The sequence below is a fragment of the Macaca nemestrina genome, chromosome 10 (assembly GCF_043159975.1).
Source record: "Macaca nemestrina isolate mMacNem1 chromosome 10, mMacNem.hap1, whole genome shotgun sequence".
Classification (NCBI taxonomy): domain Eukaryota; kingdom Metazoa; phylum Chordata; class Mammalia; order Primates; family Cercopithecidae; genus Macaca; species Macaca nemestrina.
This window is the reverse complement of record NC_092134.1, coordinates 1,065,880-1,091,735: the sequence shown is the minus strand read 5'-3', so window position 1 is coordinate 1,091,735 and position 25,856 is coordinate 1,065,880. Positions and strand designations below refer to the sequence as shown.

Genomic DNA, 25,856 nt, shown 5'->3' with positions numbered 1-25,856 from the left:
AACTGGATTTACAAGAGGAGAGTTTGCAGTTGAGGTAGTCCTGGAGGTTGATAAGAACTACTGGCTGGGGAGGGCTGGGTATTTGCTTCTGGCGAGGTGGTGCTGCACACCCTCATTCAACAAGAGTCACAGAATGTGTCCTGGGCACTGGGCGGCAGTGAGCAGAGAGCTGTCCCTCTGTAGGGAGAGGCGGGCAGAGGCTGGAAAGGGGCCTCGTGGTCCACAGCGTGAGTGTTGGCTTCAGACCTTGCTCTTCTGCCTGCCAGCTGTGTGGCCTTGAACAGCTCACAGGTACTCCTATAGTTCAATCTCCTAGTCCTTCAAATGAGGTGTGAGTAGTGCCTACCCCACAGGGCGGCCGTGAGGATTTGAGGGATGGCCTGGTCTCTCCAAGCGCCCACACAGGTTAGCTGTTGAGGTCAGCGATGATTGGTACGTTCTTCCCTCAGTAGGTGGTTTAGATTACCCACCCACTCCCATGGGGGCCACCCCAGGCACAGCAGTGACTGAGGACACATTTCTCCAGCTGTGCCATATTGATTGTGAGTCAGCTCTGTCGTTTGAATCAGATGCAGTGGGAATATACTTTCACAGTGTCTTTTCAGTGCCGTTAAATGATAATAAAACAATTATGTGTGCCTTCAAGTAACTTGATTTTAATTTTAATTTTTAGGAGAACGACACATTGGATACAGAAGGGAGGTGATCATGCACCATGGCACTGGCCCCCAGAACGTCCAGCATCAGCTGCAGAGGCCCAGGGCCTGCCCTGGCAGCGAGGGTGAGGAGCAGTCGGCCCACCCCAACCCACCCCCGTCCCCCGCAGCTCCCTTCGCTCCCTCAGCGAGCCCATCGGCACCCCAGTCTCCCAGTTACCAAATACAGCAGCTGATGAATAGGAGCCCTGCAGCCGGGCAGAATGTGAACATCACCCTGCAAAGCGTGGGCCCTGTCGTCGGGGGAAACCAGCAGATCACACTGGCCCCGCTGCCGCTCCCCAGCCCCACCTCTCCAGGCTTCCAGTTCAGTGCTCAGCCTCGGCGGTTCGAGCACGGGTCTCCATCATACATTCAGGTCACGTCCCCACTGTCCCAGCAGGTCCAGACCCAGAGCCCCACGCAGCCCAGCCCCGGGCCGGGGCAGGCCCTGCAGAATGTGCGTGCAGGGGCTCCTGGCCCTGGGCTGGGCCTCTGCAGCAGCAGCCCCACGGGGGGCTTCGTGGATGCCAGTGTGCTGGTGAGGCAGATCAGCTTGAGCCCATCCAGTGGCGGACACTTTGTGTTTCAGGATGGGTCAGGACTCACCCAGATCACCCAGGGAGCCCAGGTTCAGCTCCAGCACCCGGGTACGCCTATCACAGTCCGAGAGCGGAGACCCTCCCAGCCCCACACACAGTCAGGGGGCACCATCCACCACTTGGGACCCCAGAGCCCTGCAGCCGCAGGTGGGGCTGGCCTGCAGCCCCTGGCCAGCCCAAGCCACATCACCACGGCTAACTTGCCACCACAGATCAGCAGCATCATCCAGGGCCAGCTGGTCCAGCAGCAGCAGGTGCTGCAGGGGCCGCCGCTGTCCCGGCCCCTGGGCTTCGAGAGGACGCCCGGCGTGCTGCTCCCCGGGGCTGGGGGCGCAGCAGGGTTTGGGATGACATCCCCACCCCCGCCCACCAGCCCTTCCAGGACTGCCGTGCCCCCAGGCCTTTCCAGCCTCCCACTCACATCTGTGGGGAACGCGGGAGTGAAGAAGGCTCCCAAGAAGTTAGAGGAGATTCCCCCAGCCTCTCCGGAGATGGCGCAGATGAGGAAGCAGTGCCTGGACTATCATTACCAGGAGATGCAGGCTCTGAAGGAGGTCTTCAAGGAGTATTTGATTGAACTGTTTTTCTTGCAACACTTTCAAGGGAACATGATGGATTTCTTAGCTTTCAAGAAGAAACATTATGCCCCATTACAAGCATATCTTAGGCAGAATGATTTGGACATTGAAGAAGAGGAGGAGGAGGAGGAAGAGGAGGAAGAAAAATCTGAGGTTATCAATGACGAGGTAAGAAATAGGAGTTAATTTGCTTAGTACAAATCTTCTAGATGATCAGAGTCTATGCAACAGTGAATTAAGTAATAATTTATTGAGCCTGCGGTATTTTAAGGTTTTGGTTTCACAAGGATTTGAGCCATAAGTAGACGTGAAGAATGTGTTTGGCCTCCTTCATGGGAAGGAAGAGCTGTTGAGCCCAGAAGTGTGTCAGGAGGAAGGGACGGAGCTGCGCTGCAATGAGTGCGTATTCAACATCCAATGTTTTCATTGAGCACCAAGGGTTGATCTCAGGTTCAGAGAGCTCAGCGAGCGTGTCCAGTTTTTCCCCCTTGTATCTGGGTGTGTGGTTTGTTGGCTGACGCTGACGGCTCTCACCAGCCGAAAGTGTGAAAGCCCAGCACCCTTTGTCTGGTTTTCCAGGTTTCACATTTTACTTCTATAGAGCTCCTTAAAGACACCATCAGCATGGTTTTCAACCGATTTAAGTCACTAGCTTTTTATAATAACCAGTCATAAGTCACTAGATGTATGTATATGGGACCTTCATCATTGAAATAGTTATTATGGCAAAAAACTAGTTTGAGAAGTTACTCAATTTTTAGATGTAGTCTTAAGATTTGAGATCATACTTAAAACTCATTTTTACAAATACCTATTAAGTGATATTTAAGAGTGACTCTTTTTTAGAGAGTATACTTTTTGGGTGCTTGGAATGGCACATAATAAACCCCTTAACTGAGATTTCTTAGTACCATGGTGAGTCTGAGACTTCCTGAAAACCAGAGTGAGAGCAGATTGGACCGTGACGCACTGTATTTTGTGCCTTTGTGTTGTGTAGTGTATACTATGTTGGTGGAGCTTATTTTGTTTTATGATACAGTTAAAATAATTTAAATATTTGTCAGCTCTTCTGCAAAGAAATCCGCTTTTGGTGAACAAAAGCTAGTCTCTTTGCTCAAGCAGTCCTTCCTGGTATCTATGGATGTATTTGTGTGACTTTGCCATTTTGTGTTTTCTTTTAACGCCTTTTCCAGGATGAATTATATTTATTTTTCAACAGGTTTATATGATTATTTTGAGGATTTCACCTCTATTGTCCTGAAACAGTAAAATTCATTTCTCTTACGTTTGTATACCAATGTTGTCTGTAAGCTCAATCTCCCTTCTCTGTGCTTAGAAAGAAAACAGATTCGTTTTTCTAACTTCCTGGTGAAAAAGACCTTTGCCATTCTGACCCTACATATAACAGAGTGGCTATTGTGCAGATCTCCTGCAGAGTTCTTAGGGCTTTGTTACTTGAAGTCTGTCTGCCATATGCATTTTTAAAATTTGAAGTTGCAGAATCTAAAGATATTGCACTTTGACTTAAATTGGAGTTTCTGCAAGGTTTGCAGTTTGAGTTAGGTTGTTGTGCTATAAATCTGTCAGTTCAGTATCCTTTTACAGGATTTGATGCAAAAACATTCCATTTTTAAACCCCAATGTCAGTGAGCTATCAGCAATAAAATTCTAACAAAATTTTGAGCAGTTGTAAAAATCATGTTGCCTTTTTTTCTCAAAATATTTCCTCTCAGGTAAAGGTTGTGACAGGAAAGGATGGGCAGACTGGGACTCCTGTTGCTATAGCAACCCAGCTTCCGCCAAAGGTTTCTGCTGCTTTTTCATCCCAGCAGCAACCATTTCAGGTACTTTTCGATGGTTCTCAAATGTAGTCTCATCCCAAACTTTTCCTTCATCCAGATATTTTAACCTTCGATATACTACTTGCTCTTCAGCATTTTTTTCCAGAGCCCATTTCTTATTTTTAAACAGTAAAAAATCTTCCTGCATATACAATTATAAAATTACATTGCATGAGTTAATGATGACACAGATCTTAGTGCATTGTTTTCTTTCGTATACTTGTAATGCGGTAGTAGCTTTAGCCTGCATGTCATCTAATACTTAGTCCTGTTGAATGTGTACTCAGGATTCCTTGTGTGCTGTGTTTTACATGTTGGTTCTTTCTTGTGTCCTTTATCTGTATTTTGAGAACAGTGCAAAACAGAATAAGAAAAAAAAGATTCAAGTAGATGATAAATTGGTATTTTCCATAGCTGGAGGAAATGCTGAAGTGAAATACACTTCTGAAATCATCAGGACCATAGGCTTCTAAACGGATATTAAGTGAATGCAAACTGATTTTTTCAATTTTTTGCAAATTCACTCTGTTAAATTAGTAATGCCAATTAGTTTAAAAACACAGGTCACTCACGCCTGTAATCCCAGCACTTTAGGAGACTGAGGCGCGCGGATCACCTGAGGTCGGGAATTCGAGACCAGCCTGGCCAACAGGGTGAAGCGCTGTCCCTACTAAAACTATAAAAATTAGCCTGGCGTGGTGGTGCACGCCTGTAATCCCAGCTAATCAGGAGGCTGAGACAGGAGAATTGCTTGAACCCGGAGGCGGAGATTGCAGTGAGCGGAGATTGTGCCACTGCACTCCAGCCTGGGAGTAGAGCAGGACTCCGTCTCACAAAACAAACAAACAGACAAACAAAAACAAACTGTAAAATTTCTACTAGTTTTGGAATAGATAGTGCTGGGTTGTGAAAGCAGTTTCATCCTTGGGATTTTTGTTGTTATTTTAAATTTTGACATAATTTCAAATGTACATAATAGTTGCAATAATTATTTAAAAAAACCCTTATACCCTTTACCAAATTTACCAGTTGTTTTTGCCCCATTTGCATTATTTTCATTCTCATATATATATACACCTATATAAAACATATCATACTCTTTTATCTGTAAATAATTCAGCATGTGTTAGATAAGACTGTTTCCTTACCTAATGGCAGTACAGTAATAAATATCAGGAAATTGTACAGTAATACAATAATATATTCTAATCCATAGTTTATATTCAAATTTCATCTTTTGTCTCAAGGATGTCCGTCATAGTTTCTTCCCCCTGGTCCAGTATCAAGTTGTCATACCTCTCTGGCCTCTTTAATCTGGGCTGGTTTCTCAGTATTTCATGATCTTGGCTTTGGCCTTGGCCTGGGCCTTGAAAAGTATAGACCAGCTATTTTGTACAGTGTCCTTTGATGTGGGATTGTCTGATGTTTTCTTGTGTCCTATTTGAATCATGCATTTTTGAGAAGATTACTATAGAAGTAATGGTATGTCCAATTCAGTGTCTTATCGGAAGGCTGTGATGTCACTTTGTCCTGTAACTAGTAATGTTAACTCTGACCACTTCGTTAAGTTGGTTTCTACCAGCCCTGTCCAGTGGAAATTTATTTATTTTGCCTTTTGTAAATGATGAGTAATTTGGGGGAAGATACTTTGAGACTATGTAAATATCCTGAATCTCCTTAAACTTTTACCCACTAGTTCTAGCATCTGTTGATGAGTCTTCCCTGAATCAGTTATTGCTATAAAGAATCATGCTGGGTTTTCTAACTCCATCATTCTGTCTACATTTATTAGAATCAGTAGGCTGTAATATATCACTGTCAGTATTTATTAGCTTATGTTTGTTTAAACTTATTTACATTCAGTAAAATGCACTGTTTTTTAGTCTGTGCTTGTGAATTTTGATGAATCCTTTGAGTTGCGTAACCACCGCCACAGTCAAGCAACAGAACAGTTAGCTCCATCACCTCCCAAAATGTTCCCTCATCAACCCTTCACGCCTCCCTTGACCTTTGTTCTCCATTGCTAATGATTTTGCCTTTTCCAGAATGAGTATCTATGGAATCCTAGTCTGGGTTGCTTTTCAGTCTGGCTTCTTTCACTTAAGATAATGCATTTCAGATTCATCTGCTTTGTTTTATTTACTATTAATTTGTTCTTTTTATTGCTGAGTGCTATTCCATTGTGTGAATGTGCCCCCAGTTTGTTTATCCATTTACCCTTTGAAGAAGATTTGGGTTGTTTCCAGTTTTTGGAAGTTGGGAGTAAAGCTGCTGTAAATGTTCACATACAGTTTTTCTTGTCAGCATAGGCATTCATCTCATTTGGGTAAATGCCTAGGAGTCAGAGTCTCTCTGAAACTATTCTGGTTTGGGTTGCTGGCTGCATGATTTGAAAAAAACAAAACAAAACTAGGGATCAGATTTATGGGTATGTTGAACTTAAGAAACCATCTGGTCAGGTGCAGTGGCACACACCTGTAATCCCAGCACTTTGGGAAGCTGAGGCGGGAGGATTGCTTGAGGCCAGAAATTTAAGACCAACCTGGACCAGGCACTGTGGCTTACGCCTGAAATCCCAGCACTTTGGGAGGCCAAGGTGGGAGGATCACTTGAGGCCAGGAATTTAAGACCAGCCTGGACTAGGCATGAGGCCGAAGTGGGCGGATTACCTGAGGTCAAGAGTTAGAGACCAGCTTGGCCAACATGGTGAAACCCTGTCTCTCCTAAAAATACAACAATCAGCCGGGCATGGTGGCACATGCCTGTAATTCTAGCTTCTCTGGAGGCACGAGAATTGCTTGAACCCAGGAGGTGAAGGTTGCAATGAGCTGAGATAGTACCACTGCAGCCTAGCCTGGGCCACAGAGTGAGACCCTACCTCAAACAAACAAACAAACAAACATACACCCTGTCTACTAAAAATTTAACAATTAGGCCGGGCGTGGTAGCTCACACCTGTAATCTCAGCACTTTCGGAGGCCAAGGCAGGCAGATCACCTGAGGTCAGGAATTTGAGACCAGCCTGGCCAACATGGTGAAACCCCATCTCTACTAAAAATACCACAATTAGCCGGGTGTGGTGGTGGGCACCTGTAATCCTAGCTACTTGGGAGGCTAAGGCAGGAGAATCACTTGAACCTGGGAGGTGGAGGTTACAGTGAGTTGAGTTCACCCCATTGCACTCCAGCCTGGGTGACAAGAGTGAGACTCCTCCCAAAAAAAAAATTATAAAAAGCTGTGTGTGGTGATACACACCTGTAGTAGTCCCAGCTACTTCGGAGGCTGAGAGGTGGAACGATTGCTGAGTCCTGGAGTTCAAGGCTGCAGTGAGTGGTGAACATGCCAGTGTACTCCATCCTGGGCCACAGGGCCACATAGTGAGACCCTGTCTCAAAAAAATAAAAAGGTGGTTAGGTGCAGTGGCTCACGCCTGTAGTTCCAGCACTTTGGGAAGCTGAGGGGAGTGGATCACCTGAAGTCAGGAGTTCGAGACCAGCCTGGCCAACGTAGTGAAACCCCATCTCTACTAAAAATGCAAAAATTAGCTGGGTGTGGTGGCAGGCACCTGTAATCTCAACTACTCGGGAGGCTGAGGTAGGAGAATTGCTTGAACCCAGGAAATGGAGGTTGCAGCGAGCTGAGATCACGCCACTGCACACCAGCCTGGGTGACAGAGTGAGACTCCAACTCAAAATAAATAAATAAATAAATAAATAAATGAATAAGGTTGGGCATAGTGGCTCACGCCTGTAATCCCAGCACTTTGGGAGGCCGCGGCTGGCAGATCAGTTGAGGCCAGGAGTTTGAGACCAGCCTAACCAATGCAGTGAAACCCCATCTCTACTTAAAAAAAAAAAAAAAAAAAAAAATTAGCCAGGCGTGGTGGCGTGCCACTGTAGTCCCAGCTACTTGGGAGTCTGAGGCAGGAGAATCTCTTGCACCTGGGAGGTGGAGGTTACAGTGAGCCAAGATGGCACCACTGCACTCTAGCCTGGGCGACAGAGTGAGACTCTGTCTCAAAAAAAAAAAAAGAAAAGAAAAGATGAAAAGAAACTTCCAGACTTTCCCAAAGTGCCTGTACCATTTTGTGTTCCCAGTAGCAATGTAGGATAGTTCTTTTTGTTTTGCTTCCTCCCTAGTACTTGTTATTGTCAGTTTTCTTCTTTTTTTTTTTTTTTTTTTTTGAGACGGAGTCTCGCTCTGTCGCCCAGGCTGGAGTGCAGTGGCATGATCTCAGCTCACTGCAAACTCTGCCTCCCGGGTTCACGCCATTCTCCTGCCTCAGCCTCCCGAGTAGCTGGGACTACAGGCGCCTGCCACCACGCCCGGCTAATTTTTTGTATTTTTAGTAGAGACGGGGTTTCACCATGTTAGCCAGGATGGTCTCGATCTCCTGACCTTGTGATCCGCCCTCCTCGGCCTCCCAAAGTGCTGGGATTATAGGCATGAGCCACCGCACCCGGCCAGTTTTCTTCTTTAGTCATTCCAGGTCTAGTTTATTTTAATTTGGATGTCTCTGAAGACTAATAAAGTTGGGCACTTTTTCATTTGAGTTTTGTATATCTTTGACGAAGTATCTGTTCATGTCTCACCCATTTTTTCATTGAGTTATTATTGCATTTGAAAGTCCTTCACATAAATATGGACATGTTTTTTGTCAGCTACATGATTTGCAAATATTTTTTCCTGTCTTTGGCTTGTTTTTTCCTTCTCTTAACACTATCTTTTTCAGAACAAAAGTTTTAAATTTTGTGGAAGTACAATTTATCATTTTTTTCTTTTATGGATTTGCTTTTGATGCCGTATCTAAGAACTCTGCGCAATCCAGGGTCAGAAAGCTGTTCTTCTGTGTTTTCTTCTAGAAGTTTTACGGTTTTACTTTTAGGTCTCTGATTTATTTTGAGCAAAGGTCTGTGTAACACGGCAAACGTAAGAAATTTGCATGTGAGCAATCAGTTGTTCCTGCCGTTTCCTGAAAAGACTATCCTGTGTGTGTTGAGTTGACTTGCATCTTTGCCGAAGATTGGTTGGCCTGCTTGTATGATTCTGTTTCTGGATTCTCTTCTCTTCTCTTCTCTTTAACTGCGTGTTTTTCTCTTGGCCAGTGCCACCCTATTGTGATTACTATAGCTTTACTAAAGTTTCGAAGTCAAGTAGTGTGAGTTCTCCAAGTGTGTTCTTCTTTTTCAAAATTATTTTGGTCATTCTAGTTCCTTTCCCTTTTTGTATACATTTTAGAATCAGCTTGTTGATATCCTTAAAACATCTTCCTGGAATTTTGTTTAGAATTGTGTTGCATCTATTGACCTGTTTGGGGAGGAGTGATATCTTAACAATATGAGTCTTCCAGTCCATGAATATGGTATATCTCTCCATTTATTTCAGTATTCTTTGATTTCTTTCATCAGCATTTTGTAACTTTCAGCATACATATATTTTCTTAGATTTATCCCTCAGTATTCCAATTTTGGGGGGTATTATAAGTAGTACTTTAAAAAGTTTCCCGCTGTTTATTGCAAGTATATAGGGTATACAGTTGATTATTTGAACCTACATTCTGCAACCTTGCTAAACTCATTTATTAGTTTTAGGAGCTTTTTTGTAGATTCCATGGGATTCTCTACGTAGAGAATCATGTCTGCAAATAGAGCAGGATTTTTTTTCTTTTTCAATCTGTATGCTTTTTATTTCTTTTCTTTTTTTTTATTGTACTGGCAAGGGTGTCCAGTATGATCTCCTTCCTGATCTAGGGGGAAAGCCGTTAGTCTCTTACAGTTAAGTAAGATGTTAGCTGTAGATTTTGCAGATTTTCTTTATCAAGGTAAGAAAATTCTCTTTTACTTCTGGTATATCATGAATTGATGTTGAATTTTGTCAAATACATCTATTGACAGTGATATGTGTTTTTTCTTCTTTAGTCTGTAAAAATGGTAAATTACATTAAATTGATGCATACTTTACAAACAGAACACGCAGATCTTCAGTGTTAACGGTTTGCAGAGTTTTGACAAGTGCGTACACCCATGTAACCCACACAATGGTCGACATGTCCATTTCTATCACTCCATGAAGTTGCCTGATGCTCCTTGCCAGTCATTTACTGCCCAACCCCCCTCCTGGTGGTTCTGTTATTATTTATTTTGATACTCAGGTTATCTGTGATTGACCAACTGGAGCCTGTTCAAGCTGGCTCTAGTATACTTTCAACATACCTCTCTTACTTCCTGAGTACTTCCTTATGGCACAAAGTGTTTAAAGTTCACCTTGTATATATATATATATTCCTTGATCCAGCCCTGGAATCAGCCATTTCGACAAAGAGCCTGCTTCCTTTTGGTGGAGAATAGTAATTTGATTCTGCTATTTAGGTACTCATTGTAATGGGTTTTATACAATTGAAGATAACTCTTGGCTGGGCACGGTGGCTCACACTTGTAATCCCAGCACTTTGGGAGGCAGAGGCCGGCAGATCACCTGAAGTCGGGAGTTAGAGACCATCCTGGCCAACATGGTAAAACCCTGTCTCTACTAAAAAACACAAAAAAGTTAGCTGGGTGTGGTGGTGCGCGTCTGTAGTCCCAACTGCTCTGGAGGCCGAGGCACAAGAATTACTTGAACTCGGGAGGCAGAGGTTGCAGTGAGCCAAGATTGTGCCACTGCACTTCCTTGGGTGACAGAGCAAAACTCTGTCTCCACCGCCCCCAACCCCCCTGAAAAAAAGAAGATAACTCTTAAGTCGGTGATTATCAGAAAATTTGTTAGTGGGACATCTTTACTGCTAATGCCTAGAGGAATATAATATATTAATGCATTTATAGACCACATTGATAAATATCTGCTTTATTTTTTTTATTTATTTTTTTTTTTGAGACGGAGTCTCGCTCTGTCTCCCAGGCTGGAGTGCAGTGGCCGGATCTCAGCTCACTGCAAGCTCCGCCTCCCGGGTTCCCGCCATTCTCCTGCCTCAGCCTCCCGAGTAGCTGGGACTACAGGCGCCCGCCACCTCGCCCGGCTAGTTTTTTGTATTTTTTTAGTAGATACGGGGTTTCACCGTGTTAGCCAGGATGGTCTCGATCTCCCGACCTCGTGATCCGCCCGTCTCGGCCTCCCAAAGTGCTGGGATTACAGGCTTGAGCCACCGCGCCCGGCCCAAATATCTGCTTTAGAACAGTAGGACAATAGGCCAGGAGTGCCTATAAACATGAAAAAGAGATGCAGTCTCTACAATACAAATTAAACTGCTCAGACTTTCCATTCCACGCACAAGACTGCCAAGAGTTAAACTGGAGAGAATCTGTTGATGTAGAGCTGTGGGATTCTCGTCTGCTTTTGATGAGAGTGGAGCTTGGTCTAGTTATTTGGAAACGTTTTGCATCATCTGGAAAAGGTGAGCAGAGAGCATACTCTGACCAGCACAATGCTCTAGGGAGACTTGTATCGGTGCACCGGAACACATGTGCAGCATTGTATCGGTGCACCGGAACACATGTGCAGTAATGTTCCTCGCAGCATTGTTTTTGGCAGCCCCAAATTGGAAAGAACCAGATTGTCCATTGGCCACAGAATGTATGGGCTGTGTCCTGGAGGAGTACTCATAGAGCACCCAGTGCAAAACAGAGAGCCCTGCCATCGTGCACGTTGATGCGCCGGTGTAAGCAAAGCCAAGAGGGTTTAGACACACACCCACAGGTGATGACACTGTAAGGACACAGTTTTGTTTGTTTGTTTGTTTGTTTCTGCTTTATTGAGGTATAATTGGCAAATAAAATTTTATATAAAATGTACAAAGTGATTTGGTGTAAGGATAGTGAGGTGATTACTGCAATCAAATTAATTAGCAGTTACCCTTGTTGTGTTTTGTTCAGTGAGAATGGCTAAGATCTACTCTTTCAGCAAATTCCGAGTATACAGTGCAATATTGTTAACTATAGGCTGGGCACTCTGGCTCACACCTGCAATCCCAGCACTTAGAGAGGCTGAGCCTGGAGGGTCGCTTGAGACCACGTATTCACTACCAGCCTGCACAACACAGGACACCATCTCTACAAAAAAATTAAAAAATTAGCCAGGTGTGGCATGTGCTTGTAGTCCCAGCTATTCATTCAAAAGGCTGAGGCGGGAAGATCGCTTGAGCCCAGGAGGTTGAGGCTGAAGTGAGCTATGATTGTGCCACTACACTCCAGGCTGGGCTATAGAACAAGACCCTGTCTCTTAAAAAAAAAAGATTACACATGTAAGTGATACTGTACAGCATTTATCTTTCTCTGGCTTATTTCAGTTAGCATTATGCCCTCTCAGTTTTCATGTTGTCGTAAATGGCAGGGTTTCCTTGCTTTTTGTTACCGAAGAGTATTCCATTGTGTATATACTATATTATCTGTTCATCTGTTGCTGGACACTGAGGTTGTTTTCATAGCTTGGCTGTTGTGAACAGTGCTGCGGTGAACACAGGAGTGCAGATACCTCTTCAAGACGCAGATTTCCTTTCCTTTGGCTGTGCACCTGGAAGTGGGATTGCTGGATCATATGTTCATGCTATTTTTACTTTTTTGAGGAACCTTCATACTGATTTCCATAATGGCTGTAATAGTTTATATTCCCACCAACAGAGCACAAGGGTTCTTTAGGGAAATGTTTAACATACATTTTGGGTAGTTAGTATAGAAGCGGGTGTATGGAGTTTTTAAGGTATGGGTAAATTTTTATTTCTTTTTTTATTTTTGTCTTCCGGTATAATCTCAAGAGCCAAAATTTTTATTTCTTAAGGCATGTAATGAGTATAGGGATCGCTTTATTATTACTGCTTTAAATTGTATGTATGTATTTTTCCACTCTCCTCCTCAACATTGTGTTATGAAAATTCCAAACAAGTTGAATGGATTGTTTAGTGAATGATATCTTACTATTTAAATTCTGTGATTAATTTTACTGTGCTTTGAAAGCCTTGCATATATTTTATAATTTCTTTTGTGTGTGTGATATATTTCCTAATAAAAAATTGCTTATTAGACTGAAAGAGGAAAACTAAGGAGTCTCCATTTTGACTTATAGACTTTTGAGGCAAATAACAGCGGGTATCTATCTAAATAGAAAAGGGTTAAAATGAAAAGCATCCATTTCCTTTTTTTTTTTTTTTTTTGAGACGGAGTCTCGCTGTGTCTCCCAGGCTGGAGTGCAGTGGCGTGATCTCGGCTCACTGCAAGCTCCGCCTCCCGGGTTCACGCCATTCTCCCGCCTCAGCCTCCCAAGTAGCTGAGACTACAGGCGCCCGCCACCACGCCCGGCTAGTTTTTTGTATTTTTAGTAGAGACGGGGTTTCACCATGTTAGCCAGGATAGTCTCGATCTCCTGACCTCGTGATCCACCCGCCTCGGCCTCCCAAAGTGCTGGGATTACAGGCTTGAGCCACCGCGCCCGGCCGCATCCATTTCTTTGGGAAAAAAAATTCCGCATGAGTTTTATTACTTTCTTTTCTTTTTTTTTTTTTTTTTTTAAGACGGAATCTCGCTCTGTTGCCCAGGCTGGAGTGCAGTGGCGCGGTCTTGGCTCACTGCAACCTCCACCTCCTGGGTTTTTGCCATTCTCCTGTCTCAGCCTCCTGAGTAGCTGGGACTACAGGAGCCTGTGACCACGCCCGGCTAATTTTTTATATTTTTAGTAGAGGTGGGGTTTCACCATGTTAGCCAGGATGGTCTCGATCTTCTGACCTCATGATCTGCCTGCCTCGGCCTCCTAAACGGCGTGAGCCACCACGCCCAGCTGAGTTTTATTACTAATAGCTAATTGTGTGATTTTTATTTTGACTAGTGAAACTCTAGAAATAGATTCAGAATTTTTTATTACATATTGTAATAATGTACTAATTTCTGTACTAATTTCTGTTTCCAAAAGATTTGTACTAATTTCTGTTTCCAAAAGATTTTTAGGTAGTATTATTGAGTGCAGAGGCGTTGTATATAAAATACAGACAGGCACACATTTATTTATAAAAAGATAAAAACCATTCTAAGTACAGATTTTTCATAATTTTCCTGTTAGAGAAAATGAATAATTCGCCATGATTTTATCATCCTAACACAACTTTTTTTTTTTTTTTGAGATAGAGTCTCATTCTATTGTCCAGGCTGGAGTGCAGTGGTGCGATCTCGACTCACTACAGCCTCTACCTCCCAGGCTCAAATGATTCTCCTGTCTCAGCTTCCTGAGCAGCTAAGATTACTGGCAGGTACCACCACACCCAGCTAATTTTTGTACTTTTAGTAAAGACGGGCATCATGCTGGCCAGGCTGGTCTCGAACTCCTGACCTCAAGTAATCCACCTGCCTTGGCCTCCCAAAGTGCTGGGATGACAGGCCTCAGCCACCATGTCTGGCTGATTTTTTAATGTTATATTGCATATATACTAGTTGAAACAAGTGAATTTATACTTTCTTGTTTTTTCATTTAACAAATAATTCTTTTTATTTTACTGACTTCTAATAATTCTCATTTTAACTGCTGCTGCTGCTTCATTATTTTGAGGACCTGTAATTCATCTAACCACTTTCTAGTCTTAGGTTATGTCTGTTCTATTTAGAAAAACTCTTAGGAGTGACACTAGTGAATCAGGAGAGCGCAGGTCTCTTCGTGGTGCCCACTGTATACTCACTTGGTGTTTAGCTGAAAGTGCTGCTAGAGTGTGGCCCCAGTTTTGTTACGGCTTTTTTTGCAAACCTTGTTAACCGTTCTAAAAAAGGTTGAAACTTTGGGAGGCTACAGCGGGCAGATCACTTGAGGCCAGGAGTTTGAGACCAGCCTGGCCAACATGGTAAAACCCCGTCTCTACCAAAAATACAAAAAATTTGCCGGTTGTGGTGGCGTGTTCCCACAGTCTCAGCTACAAGATTGCGTCGCTGCACTCCAGCCTGGGTGACAGAGTGAGACTCTGTCTCAAAAAAAATAAAAATAAAAAAAGTTTAAGACAGAGTTTCAGGATGAGTTTTATTATTTGCAGCCAATCGTAGGATTTTTATAGTAAACTAATCTATGCCAGTTAAACTCCAGAAATAAATCCATAGTGCTCAACATTGCATGTATTTCTTTTTGTTTCCACAAGGTTTTGTGTTGGTGTTGAGTGCAGTTGTAGTATAAAAAATAGTACTAATATTATTATGGTTATTTATGTCTTATAAAGCCCTCCTGATTGGAGCATTTTTTTCAGTGATTATGATGTTAGAGAAAATGAGTAAGTATTTATGGTTTTGTGATCCTAACCCAACTGTTGTTTCTTTCGTTGCCTTACATGTGTGTTTGTATTTTTATTTATTTATTTATTTTTTGAGACGGAGTCTTGCTTTGTCGTCAGGCTGGAGTGCAGTGGTGTGATCTCAGCTCACTGCAGCCTCTGCCTCCTGGGTTCAAGTGATTCTCCCGCCTCAGCCTCCCGAGTAGCTGGACTACAGGTGTGCGCCACCATGCCCGGCTAATTTTTGTATTTTTAGTAGAGATGGGGCTTCACCATGTTGGCCAGGATGGTCTGAAACTCCTGACCTCAGGTAATCTACCTGCCTCAGCCTCCCAAAGTGCTGGGATTACAGACGTGAGCCACCGTGCCCGGCCAGTTTTTTTATTTTTTTGTAGAAATGGGGGTCTCACTTTGTTGCCCAGGCGAGTCTTGAACTCTTGGGCTGAAGCAGTCCTCCCGCCTCAGCCTCTCAAAGTGCTGGAATTACAGGCATGAGCCACTACACCTAACTTTACAGTTTATTTCTTTCTTTGTTTAAATGGGGCAGAAATTTTCCTCCTGGTAGCTGCCAACTACTACTGGTCTTAATTTCTACCTTCAGAATACCATCAGTCTATCCTTTTAGGTGGCAGGCGTTCTGTGAGCCCTTTCTGCTCTGTTTTCCTGGTGTCGTTTCTAGGCTTCCTGTAGGTTAAGGTGGGTCTTCCATGGATAAGCTCTGTTTTGGTATTGTCTCTCCTAAATGAGCACCCAGAATTACATTCCCTTCAGAGTGTTTTTTCTTTGTGAGAATTTCTCTTTTTTAAAGAATTATAATAATGGTTTTTGACCAAAATCAAGGTTGTATTTTAAAGACAAGAGTATCTTCTGTAATCCTAGCATTTGGGAGACCGAGGTGGGCAGATCACAAGGTCAGGAGTTCAAGATCAGCCTGGTCAACATAGTGAAACCCCATCTGTACTAAAAATACAAAAAATTAGCCGGGCATGATGGTGGGTGCCTGTAATTCCAGCTACTCGGGAGGCTGAGGCAGGAGAATCGCCTGAACCCAGGAGGCAGAGGTTGCGGTGAGCAGAGATTGTGCCACTGTACTCCAGCCTGGGCCACAGAGTGAGACTCTGTCTCAAAAATAAATAAATAAATAAAAAGACCAGAGTATCTTTACTAATAATACCTTCATGGAGACAGAATAAGGTAAAACTAAACATCATTCTGAAAACCAAGGCTGAGTGTGCTGTGCCTGGAGGAGTTCCTGTAGCTTCTGCAGAACCCAGGGGCAGCAGGACCCGTGTGTCCTGAGTCCTCTGGGAAGCAGCCTGAGTGTCAGCTGCAGCCGGGGAGCAGTCAGCAGGGCGCGCAGTCCTTCCTGCCAGTGCTTCTTGAGCAGAAGTTTCTCATTTTAGTGAAGTCCAGTTTATCCTTGTGTTCATGTACACATCCAGTTTTCTAGCACCATTTGTTGAAAAGGCTTTCTCTTCCCCATTGGATTGCCTTGGAGGCTTTGGACATCCTGTGAGTGTGGGTCTGATTCTTGGTGCGTGGCTCAGTTCTTTTTATCTGTGTGTTGGTCCTTACGCCGGCACTGCACTGCACTGTCCTGGTTCCTGGAGTCTTGGGGTGTGTCTTGAAGTCACCTCCTTCACTTGGTTCTTCTGTCTCAAGAATCTTTTTTCAGGCTCACTGATTTTTAAATTTTTTTTTTTTTTTTTTTTTGAGATGGTGTCTCGCTCTGTCACCCAGGCTGGAGTGCGGTGGCATTCTCTTGGCTCACTGCAACCTCAACCTCCAGGGCTGAACTGATCCTCCCATCCCAGCCTCTCAAATAGCTGGGAGTACAGGTCTGTGCCACCATTCCTAGCCAATTTTTGTATTTTTGTAGAGATGAATTTTCGCCATGTTGGTCAGGCTGGTCTTGAACTCCTGACCTCAAGTTATCTGTGCACCTTAGGTTCCCAAAATGCTGGGAATACAGCATAAGCCACTGTGCCTGGTCAATTTAACATTTTTTTGTTTGTTTTTTGGAGATTGCCCATGCTGGTTTTGAACTCCTGACCTCAAGCAGTCCTCTCGCCTTGACCTCCCAAAGTGCTGGCATTACAGGCGTGAGCCACCGCACCACAACTGATTTTTTCACATCTCCACACTGATGTTATGCCTATCCAATGAATTTTTTTTTTAATTTCGTTTTTTTTTTGTTTTTTGTTTTTTGTTTTTGAGACGGAGTCTCGTTCTGTCGCCCAGGCTGGAGTGCAGTGGCGTGATCTCGGCTCACTGCAAGCTCCGCCTCCTGGGTTTACGCCATTCTCCTGCCTCAGCCTCCTGAGTAGCTGGGACTACAGGCGCCCGCCACCGCGCCCGGCTAATTTTTTGTATTTTTAGTAGAGACGGGGTTTCACCGTGGTCTCGATCTCCTGACCTTGTGATCCGCCCGCCTCGGCCTCCCAAAGTGCTGGGATTACAGGCGTGAGCCACCGCGCCCGGCTTTTTTTAAAATTTCGGATGTTGTATTTTTCACTTCTAGAATCTTCATTTGGCTCTTTATTTTAATAGTTTCTGTTTTTTTGTCAAGATTTCTTCTTGTCTTTTATTGCAGTATATTTTTCTTTATGTCCTTGGACATACATATTAAGGTCACTTTAAGATCCTTGCCTGCTTATTCTAGTACGTGGGTCATCTTGAGGTTGGTGTCTGAGTATGGCTCGTGTTTTTTGTTTGTATTTTGGAGTAATTTTGTAAGTTTGAATTGGATTTTGGATAATTGTGCATGACATATAGAAACCCTGGGTTCTGTTATATTCTTCTGAAAAGTATTTATTTGCTTTAACACTTAGTTAACTTGATTGAATTAAAAATGTACACTCTGGCCGGGTGCGGTGGCTCACGCCTGTAATCCCAGCACTTTGGGAGGCCGAGGCGGGTGGATCCACAAGGTCACGAGTTCGAGACCAGCCTGGCCAATATGGTGAAACCCTGTCTCTACTAAAAATACAAAAAGTAGCCAGGCGTGGTGGCACACCTGTAGACCCAGCTACTCAGGAGGCTGAGGCAGGAGAATGGTGTGAACCCGGGAGGCGGAGGTTGCAGTGAGGCAAGGTCGCACCGCTGCACTCCAGCCTGGACGACAGTGTGAGACTCTGTCTCAAAAAAAACCAAAACAAAACAAAACAAAACGCCAAACAACAACAACAAAAACCTGCAAACTCTTTCTCCTTTGTGACGGGAGGCACCTGAAAACTCAGGTCAGTACTTGGGCCTTCGCTTGGATTCTGTTTTTGTGTACATGGTTTAGGTGGAGGTTAGGGAGAGAATATGGGGCCTCCTTTTCCAACTGTCTCCTGCTCTTTGTCCTCTTGTTCAAGCCTGTGAGATGCTATGTGTCTTTAGGTTTGAGCTGTTCCATAGAGCACAGGCTGGGGCTGCCCTCATGCCAAATGCCATGAAACTGGAAACCTTACCATGTTCCATTCCCTTCTTGCAAGTATCATTTCCCCTCCTGTATCACTGGCTTACCTTTTCATATTTTTTTGTGTTTCATCTAGAGTTTATGTTTACGTGGATTATGTTTATTTTATTTTATTTTATTTTTTTTGAGATGGAGTCTTGCTCTGTCGCCAGGCTGGAGTGCAGTGGTGCAATCTCAGCTCACTGCAAGCTCCGCCTCCCGGGTTCACGCCATTTTCCTGCCTCAGCCTCTTGGGTAGCTGGGACTATAGGCGCCCGCCACCGCACCCGGCTAATTTTTTTTTTTTTTTTTTTTTTTTTTGTATTTTTAGTAGAAACAGGATTTCACCGTGATCTTGATCTCCTGACCTTGTGATCCACCCACCTCCACCTCCCGAAGTGCTGGGATTACAGGCGTGAGCCACCGCGCCCGGCCTTGTTACCTGGATTATGTTTGACCCGATAGGAAGTACTTGGCCATTTCTGGACAAAGAGCCCTTTATCAAGTTTTGTTAAATTAAAAAATATTCTTTTCTTTTGATTACATTAGTCATACATGCTCATTATAGAACATTTGGGAAATTTAGAAATGCACACACACACAAATCGTGTCATCTGTAATGCTGCCCCAGAGGTGAGCACTGCCAGGCCGTTGTTTTCAAAGCATTCTTTCCTTCCTTTCCACCCCCTCTCTGTCCATCCCCTCTGTCCCTTTCGTCGTCTTTCCTTTTCCATCTTGGTTAAATGTAAATGGCAGTGCCTTCCTCTTACATATGCTGTATTGGGGCTGATTTTTCCTTTTAGTAACTCTTCCTAAGCCTCTCCCCATGTGCGTACAGAGTCTCTGGCATGGCTGGTGGTGGCTGCGTGGTGGGCCTTGTGTGGCAGTTGGTTCAAACAACTCCCTCTCACTGAACAGTTACTTTGTTTAGGTATCTGTAACTTTTACGTTTAAAATGTCTCACTAAGTAGAATGAATATTTTTGAGTGATTTAAGTTCTTAGTAACTAGTAATTAAGTTCTTAGCATTTACTTTAATTGCGAGGATGGTGACCAGATGGAAGAGGGTTAGGGTTGAGTCTGTGCTGACCAAGAGTTGGCTGGTTTCTGTCTTCATAAGAGAACATGCCAGTAGCTTTCCATGTAAACTTTTAAAAACCATGATTTTTTAAAAGCAGTTTTAGGTTCATGGCAGAATTGAGAGGAAGGAACAGAGATTTTTTTACATACCCCGTTGCCCCCAACCCCATGTGCACAGCCTCCTTTATATCCGTGTCCCCCTCCAGACGGTACGTTTGTTGCCCTTGGTGAGCCTTCAGTGCCTTGTCATTAGCATAGTACTATAGTTTCACTGCTCTAAAAATTTCCCGTGCTCTGCCTGTTTACCTCCTCCCTGCTACTTTGCACCTGGCAACCACTCATCTTTTTGTTGTCTCTATAGTTTTGCTTTTTCCAAGACATCATAGAGTTAGGATCATGTAGCATGTCACCTTTTCAGATTGGCTTCTTTCATTTTATTTTTTTTAAAGATGGGGTCTTACTTTGTTGTCCAGGCTGGAATGCAGAGTGCAGTGACATAGTCCTAGATCACTGTAGCTTCAAACTCCTGGGCTCAAGACTCCTGAGTAGCTAGGACTACAGGCGTGTGCCACCATGCCTGGCTAATATTTTAATTTTTATATTTTTGTAGAGACAGGATCTCGTTGTGTTGCCCAGGTTGGTTTTGAACTCCTGACCTCAAGCGATCCTCCCACCTCAGCCTTCCAAAATGTTGGGATTACAGGCGTAAGCCACCACTCCTGGTGATGGCTTTTTTTCACTTTAAACATTTTAAATAACATCTGTCTATTTATATCTCTATATATCTCACGTATGTATGTCTCAAGTAGGGTGCTAACTATAAAAATATCATTTTAAAGATCTAAGTTGGCTGGGTGCGGTGGCTCACGCCTGTAATCCCAGCACTTTAGGAGGCCAAGGCGGGTGGATCACGAGGTCAGGAGATCAAGACCATCCTGGCTAACACAATGAAACTCTGTCTCTACTAAAAATGCAAAAAATTAGCCGGGTGTGGTGGCAGGCGCCTGTAGTCCCAGCTACTCAGGAGGCTGAGGCAGGAGAATGGCTTGAACCTGGGAGGCAGAGGTTACACTGAGCCGAGATTGCACCACTGCACTCCAGCCTGGGCAACAGAGTGAGACTCTGTCTCAAAAACAAACAAACAAAATCTAAGTTAATTAGATAGTTATTAATTGGGGTTTTAGTGTCATTTTCCAGTAGAAAGGCAATTTAACCTTTTTATTATTTGGTGTTTTTGGATATGAAGTTATGCTGGGCAGTGTGACTGACGGGTCGGCTGAGCTTTGTCTCAGAACTGAAACTCATGTTTCCCAGCATTAGGCCTTTTGTTATCATCCAGTATGCAAAGCTAGTTAGTTTCCCAAGGACTGTAGGTTTGCATTGATTTGAAATTCCATTAAAACCAGAGTAATATGTCTTTTACAAGTCTTTTTTCCTCCAGAGGTAAGTTAGAACTTTAAATTGTTTATTATACATAAATATACATTACGCATGTATATTTAAAGACACGGGGTAGATACCATTTATGTTATTAAAAAGGAATGAGGTCGATGTTTGGGATAATTACGATGGTTTGAGTTTATTTTTGTAATGGCCTTCATGTTTTCATCTTTTTTCCCAGCAGCAAGCCCTCGCAGGGAGCCTGGTAGCAGGGGCCGGAAGCACAGTAGAGACGGACCTGTTTAAGAGGCAGCAGGCGATGCCCTCCACAGGTATGGCAGGTATGTCAGGGCACAGCTAGCGTGGCCTTTGGAATGCCCCCCTCTTCTTGGGCTGCCGAGGTACAGTTGCCATGAGTTTCTGAAGAGTAGTTGCTGAACTTGATTTCTTCCTACTTTGAAAATTAACCTCTCTTATGGTGATTATCAGCTGAACAATATTTATGTGAATTTTTCTGTGTCTTGAGGTGAGGACTTTTTCAGTTGAGCAGGTATATTCCATATTGATTTTCTGTATGCATTTGTAGGCTCTTGAGTCACCACAGTGTAGCTCAACACAAAATCATCTGCTTTCTGAAGTTGTCATATTTTTAAGCTGATTTTTTTCAAATAATAAACTTAATACATTTTTATATAAAAGACTTCAACAGTTTAGTAGAGTATAACTTAAGCCTACCTCTGGCTTGGTACCTGCCCACTCCCCAGCCACAGCAGTAACCATCATTAATGTTTCGCATATTCTGTCTCACAGACCTTCCTCTCCATACACAAGCATTGTTACATATGTGATACTTTGAAAAAGTTCAGATGCGATCAGATTGTATGTATGTTGTTATGTCTAAGAATATTAACTGAAAAGGCCATCTCTTCAAGTCATAACCCCTCTCTCAGTGCCACGTGCTGTTCCATCATGGGGATGGTTGGTTCTTTATCAGTCAGATCCTTGTCAATGTTCATCTGTTAGTGCCACATTTTATCTGTTACAGTGAACTGAGGATTGAACATGTAGTCTCATGTTTTTTTTTCCTACATGTTTATCAGTCTGTGTATCTCCTTATTTTTTGAGATAGGGTCTGGCTCACCCAGGCCGGAGTGCAATGGCATCATCATGGCTCACTTCAGCCTCGAGCAAATCTTCTGCCTCAGCCTCCTGAGTAGCTGGGACTACAGGCGCCGCCACCACGCCTGGCTCCATGCAAGCCTTTTTGCATTTTGGCTACAGTCAGGGTCCCACTATGTTGCCCAGGCTGGTCTCGAACTCCTGGGCTCAAGTCTTCTCACCTCAGCCTCCCGAAGTGCTGAGATTGTAGGCGTGAGCCACCGCACCCGACTGTCTGTCAATATATCTAAAGGAAAAATGCCTGGAAATGAAATTGCTACATCAAAGCGCAGGTGTAGTTAGGTAATGATGGTGCTCAGTTGCCCACCAAAAGGACAGGGCCAGTTTTCACTGCCATCAGCAATGGCTGGTTCTTTCACATTTTGATCGTTTTATTAGGTATAAGTCATTTAATCCTCATTGCTCTGATGGGTGAAAAAATCCTTGTTCTGATTTGGATTTCTTTAGTTTTGAGCACGCTGTGCAGCCTCATTCCCTGTGTGCTGGGCATCTGTGAGTCTGCCCCACTGCTCGCTCTCCATGCTCTCGTCTGTGTGCTTGTGGTGCTCCTCGTGTGCTTGTGGTGCTCCTCGTGTGCTTGTGGTGCTCCTCGTGTGCTTGTGGTGCTCCTCGTGTGCTTGTGCTTTCCAAGTGCTGAGCGAGTCCCACTCTGTTCGTCGCGTGCGTTGCAGTGTTGCCTCTTGGGTTGTTGCTTGTCCCTGGCCTTGTTATGAAGCTTTTTCTTAAATTGGCAACATTTTAATGAGAAATTGTATTTATCAGCCTTATCTTTTATGGCTTCTGGATTTTAGTTAATGTATAGAAAGGCCTCCCTGTTCAAAGATGATAAAAACACACATGTTTTTTTCTACTACTTTTCTGGTTTTATTTTTACATCAAACTGCACCTTTTTTGAAAATTATTCTAGAGCAGTCTAAGAGGCCTCGCCTTGAAGTGGGTCACCAAGGGGTAGTTTTCCAGCACCCGGGGGCGGACGCAGGCGTTCCTCTCCAGCAGCTAATGCCGACCGCACAAGGTAAGGCCCAGCAGCAGAGCCAGCTCCCCACTCAGGAGCAGGCGGTACACTGCGGTTCCAGAAACCAGCACCAGACTCAAACTTGGGCAGTGGAGGTAGCGTGTTTGCAGTGGGGTGCCTGAAATTGAGATACTTCTCTGAGTCCCAGTCCATATCATATGCAAAGCCCCTGGAGACATGTTCTTGCCACACTAATGGGAGCCACACGTCGCTTTGTCATAGTGTCTTTCAACAATTTTTACTCCTGTGTTTTTCCTAATTGCCGCGTTGTGGGGATGCCCTGTGGTGATCTGGTGCTTGTTTTGCTCGATGCTGACTTGCAAAGGTCAAGCGCCTCTCTTTCCTTTTGTGTGTGCTCAGTTGTGGCCGACTTCTTGTGTGAGTGTGGTAGGTCTTGGATAAGCACCGGGGTGTCAGACATGTTTCCTTGTGACTCACTGGTAGAAGCTGCCACACTTGGGAATCAGCGCTCTTGGTGCTTTTCTTATTTTGCAGGAGGAATGCCCCCCACGCCGCAGGCCGCGCAGCTCACTGGACAGAGGCAGAGTCAGCAGCAGTATGACCCCTCCACGGGGCCTCCCGTGCAGAACGCCGCCAGCTTGCACACCCCACTGCCGCAGCTGCCCGGGAGACTGCCCCCAGCCGGTGTTCCCACCGCAGCCCTCTCCTCTGCGCTGCAGTTTGCACAGCAGCCGCAAGCAGTGGAGGCCCAGACACAGCTCCAAATCCCGGTGAAGACTCAGCAGCCCAATGTTCCCATCCCTGCACCCCCCAGCAGCCAACTCCCCGTCCCTCCCTCGCAGCCTGCGCCGCTGGCCCTCCACGTTCCCACGCCTGGGAAGGTGCAGGTGCAGCCCTCTCAGCTTTCCTCCCTGCCACAGGTATGAGAAAAGATACAGGAAAAAAAGAAAATGGACTGCCTGGTTGTTAGACAGGGTGTCACACTGTAATTTGTATATTTTCTCTTAGCAGCTTACTCCCCCAATTTAGAACAATTAGTTAATTCAGTACTTGCACTATAGTTTTATTTGGCTCTATGATATTATCTTTATTAAAGTAATAGAGAACAGGGCCAGGTTTGGTGACTCACGCCTGTAGTCCCAGCACTTTGGGAGGCTGAGGTGGGTGGATCACCTGAGCTCAGGAGTTCGAGACCAACCCGGCCAACATAGTGAAACCCTGTCTCTACTAAAAATACAAAAATTAGCCAGGTGTGGTGGCACGTGCCTGTAGTCCAAGCTACTTCAAAGGCTTAGGCAGGAGAATCACTTGAACCCAGGAGGTAAAGGTTGCAGTGAGCTGAGATCGCACCATTGTACTCCAGCCTGGGTGACAGAGTGAGACTCCGTCTCAAAAAAAAAAAAATAACAATAATAATAAGAGACAACTGTTATTATTGTCACTCTTAGTACCATGGGCCCCTGCTTACTCACCCACATGTTGTGTGAAGGGCATAGTGTCAGTTATCCCTTATGATCTGCCCAGCAACTCTCAGGTAGGTGGCAGCGACCCATTCTACTAGTGTGGAGACAAATAGTCAGAGGTTCTGGGGCTGGCCCCAAGTTACGTGGCGATGAAGTGACGAGCGGGGCTTGACCTTAGCTCCATGTGAGTGCAAAACCACGCTGCACACCACCCACCAGACGTGCTCCCTGGGTGCCTGCTTTGCTGCTTTTGGGATGCTCTATGCTCTGCAAACGTGTGTAAGGCGTTACTGATCCAGCTTAATACACGTGTGTAAGGTGTTAATGAGCCAGCTTGATACACGTGTGTAAGGCATTACTGATCCAGCTTGATACATGTTTCAGGTAGTTAAAATGCCCCTCCTCCCCCACTGGTGAATTTTACCCAGTGCGGTTTTGGAATGTCCACAGTAAACTGGTTTTGGTTTCTAAGGAGTAGCGAAATGCCACAGCCTGGATGCCAGCTGTCAACAGGGCACTGACAGGGAGGCCGGGGAGGGCTCTCAGCCCTCTTAGTTCTGTTTGATGCACGTCAGGGCGTGGGGAGCCCACTGCAGGGTCTTCCCTTTTACCCTCTTCCTCACTAACAAAGGAATTTCCTAGGTGGGCTTTGAGTTCAGGGTTTTTGTTTGTTTTGAAACAGGTTCTGGCTCTGTCACCCAGGCTGGAATGCAGTGGGACAATCTCTGCTCACTGCAGCCTCTACTTCCTGGGCTCAGATGTTCCTCCTGCCTCTGCCCCCTGAATAGCTGGGACTACAGGCACACACCACTACACCTGGCTGATTTTTGTATTGTTGTAGAGATGGGATTTCGCCATGCTGCCCAAGCTAAAAGTTCTTTTTCTTTTCTTTTTTTTTTTTTAGACGGAGTTTCGCTCTTGTTACCCAGGCTGGAGTGCAATGGCCCGATCTCGGCTCACCACAACCTCCGCCTCCTGGGTTCAAGCGATTCTCCTGCCTCAGCTCCCTAGTAGCTAGGATTACAGGCATGTGCCTCCATGCCGGCTAGTTTTGTGTTTTTAGTAGAGACGAGGTTTCTCCATATTTGTTAGGCTGGTCTTGAACTCCCGACCTCAGGTGATCTGCCCAAAGTGCTGGGATTATAGGCCTGAGCCACCGCACCCGGCCTGCAGGTTCTTTATGTTTGAGATTTATGGCAAAGTCTTAAGTATATAATGATGAACTAATAGTAACGATAATAGCTATCACTTACTCATCACTTGTGAGGTGTGGTGTCAAGCACTGTGATGAGCGATTTATTGGCATTATTTATTTCCTTTACCTGACAACGTTATGATGTAGAATGTTTATTATCTCCATTTTATAGATTTAAAAAAATGGAGGCCAGAAAAGCCAG

General features: G+C 44.5%; 1 protein-coding gene across 19 annotated transcripts in view; it reads left to right on the top strand.

The window, feature by feature from the left end:
- Positions 1 to 25,856, top strand: part of LOC105490546 (E1A-binding protein p400) — a 135,325-nt gene that overhangs the window by 14,365 nt on the left and 95,104 nt on the right. For 5 of the 19 annotated variants that reach the window (XM_071070758.1, XM_071070764.1, XM_071070760.1 and 2 more), the window contains exons 2-6: positions 674 to 2,043; positions 3,609 to 3,719; positions 21,083 to 21,182; positions 22,928 to 23,035; positions 23,531 to 23,916. In XM_071070758.1, coding sequence (XP_070926859.1) covers positions 709 to 2,043; positions 3,609 to 3,719; positions 21,083 to 21,182; positions 22,928 to 23,035; positions 23,531 to 23,916 — 2,040 coding nt within the window. In that variant the 5' untranslated portion in view covers positions 674 to 708. The remainder of the gene's footprint in view (positions 1 to 673; positions 2,044 to 3,608; positions 3,720 to 21,082; positions 21,183 to 22,927; positions 23,036 to 23,530; positions 23,917 to 25,856) is intronic. The other 14 variants (XM_011756301.3, XM_011756308.3, XM_071070768.1 and 11 more) reach the window with 13 other exon arrangements.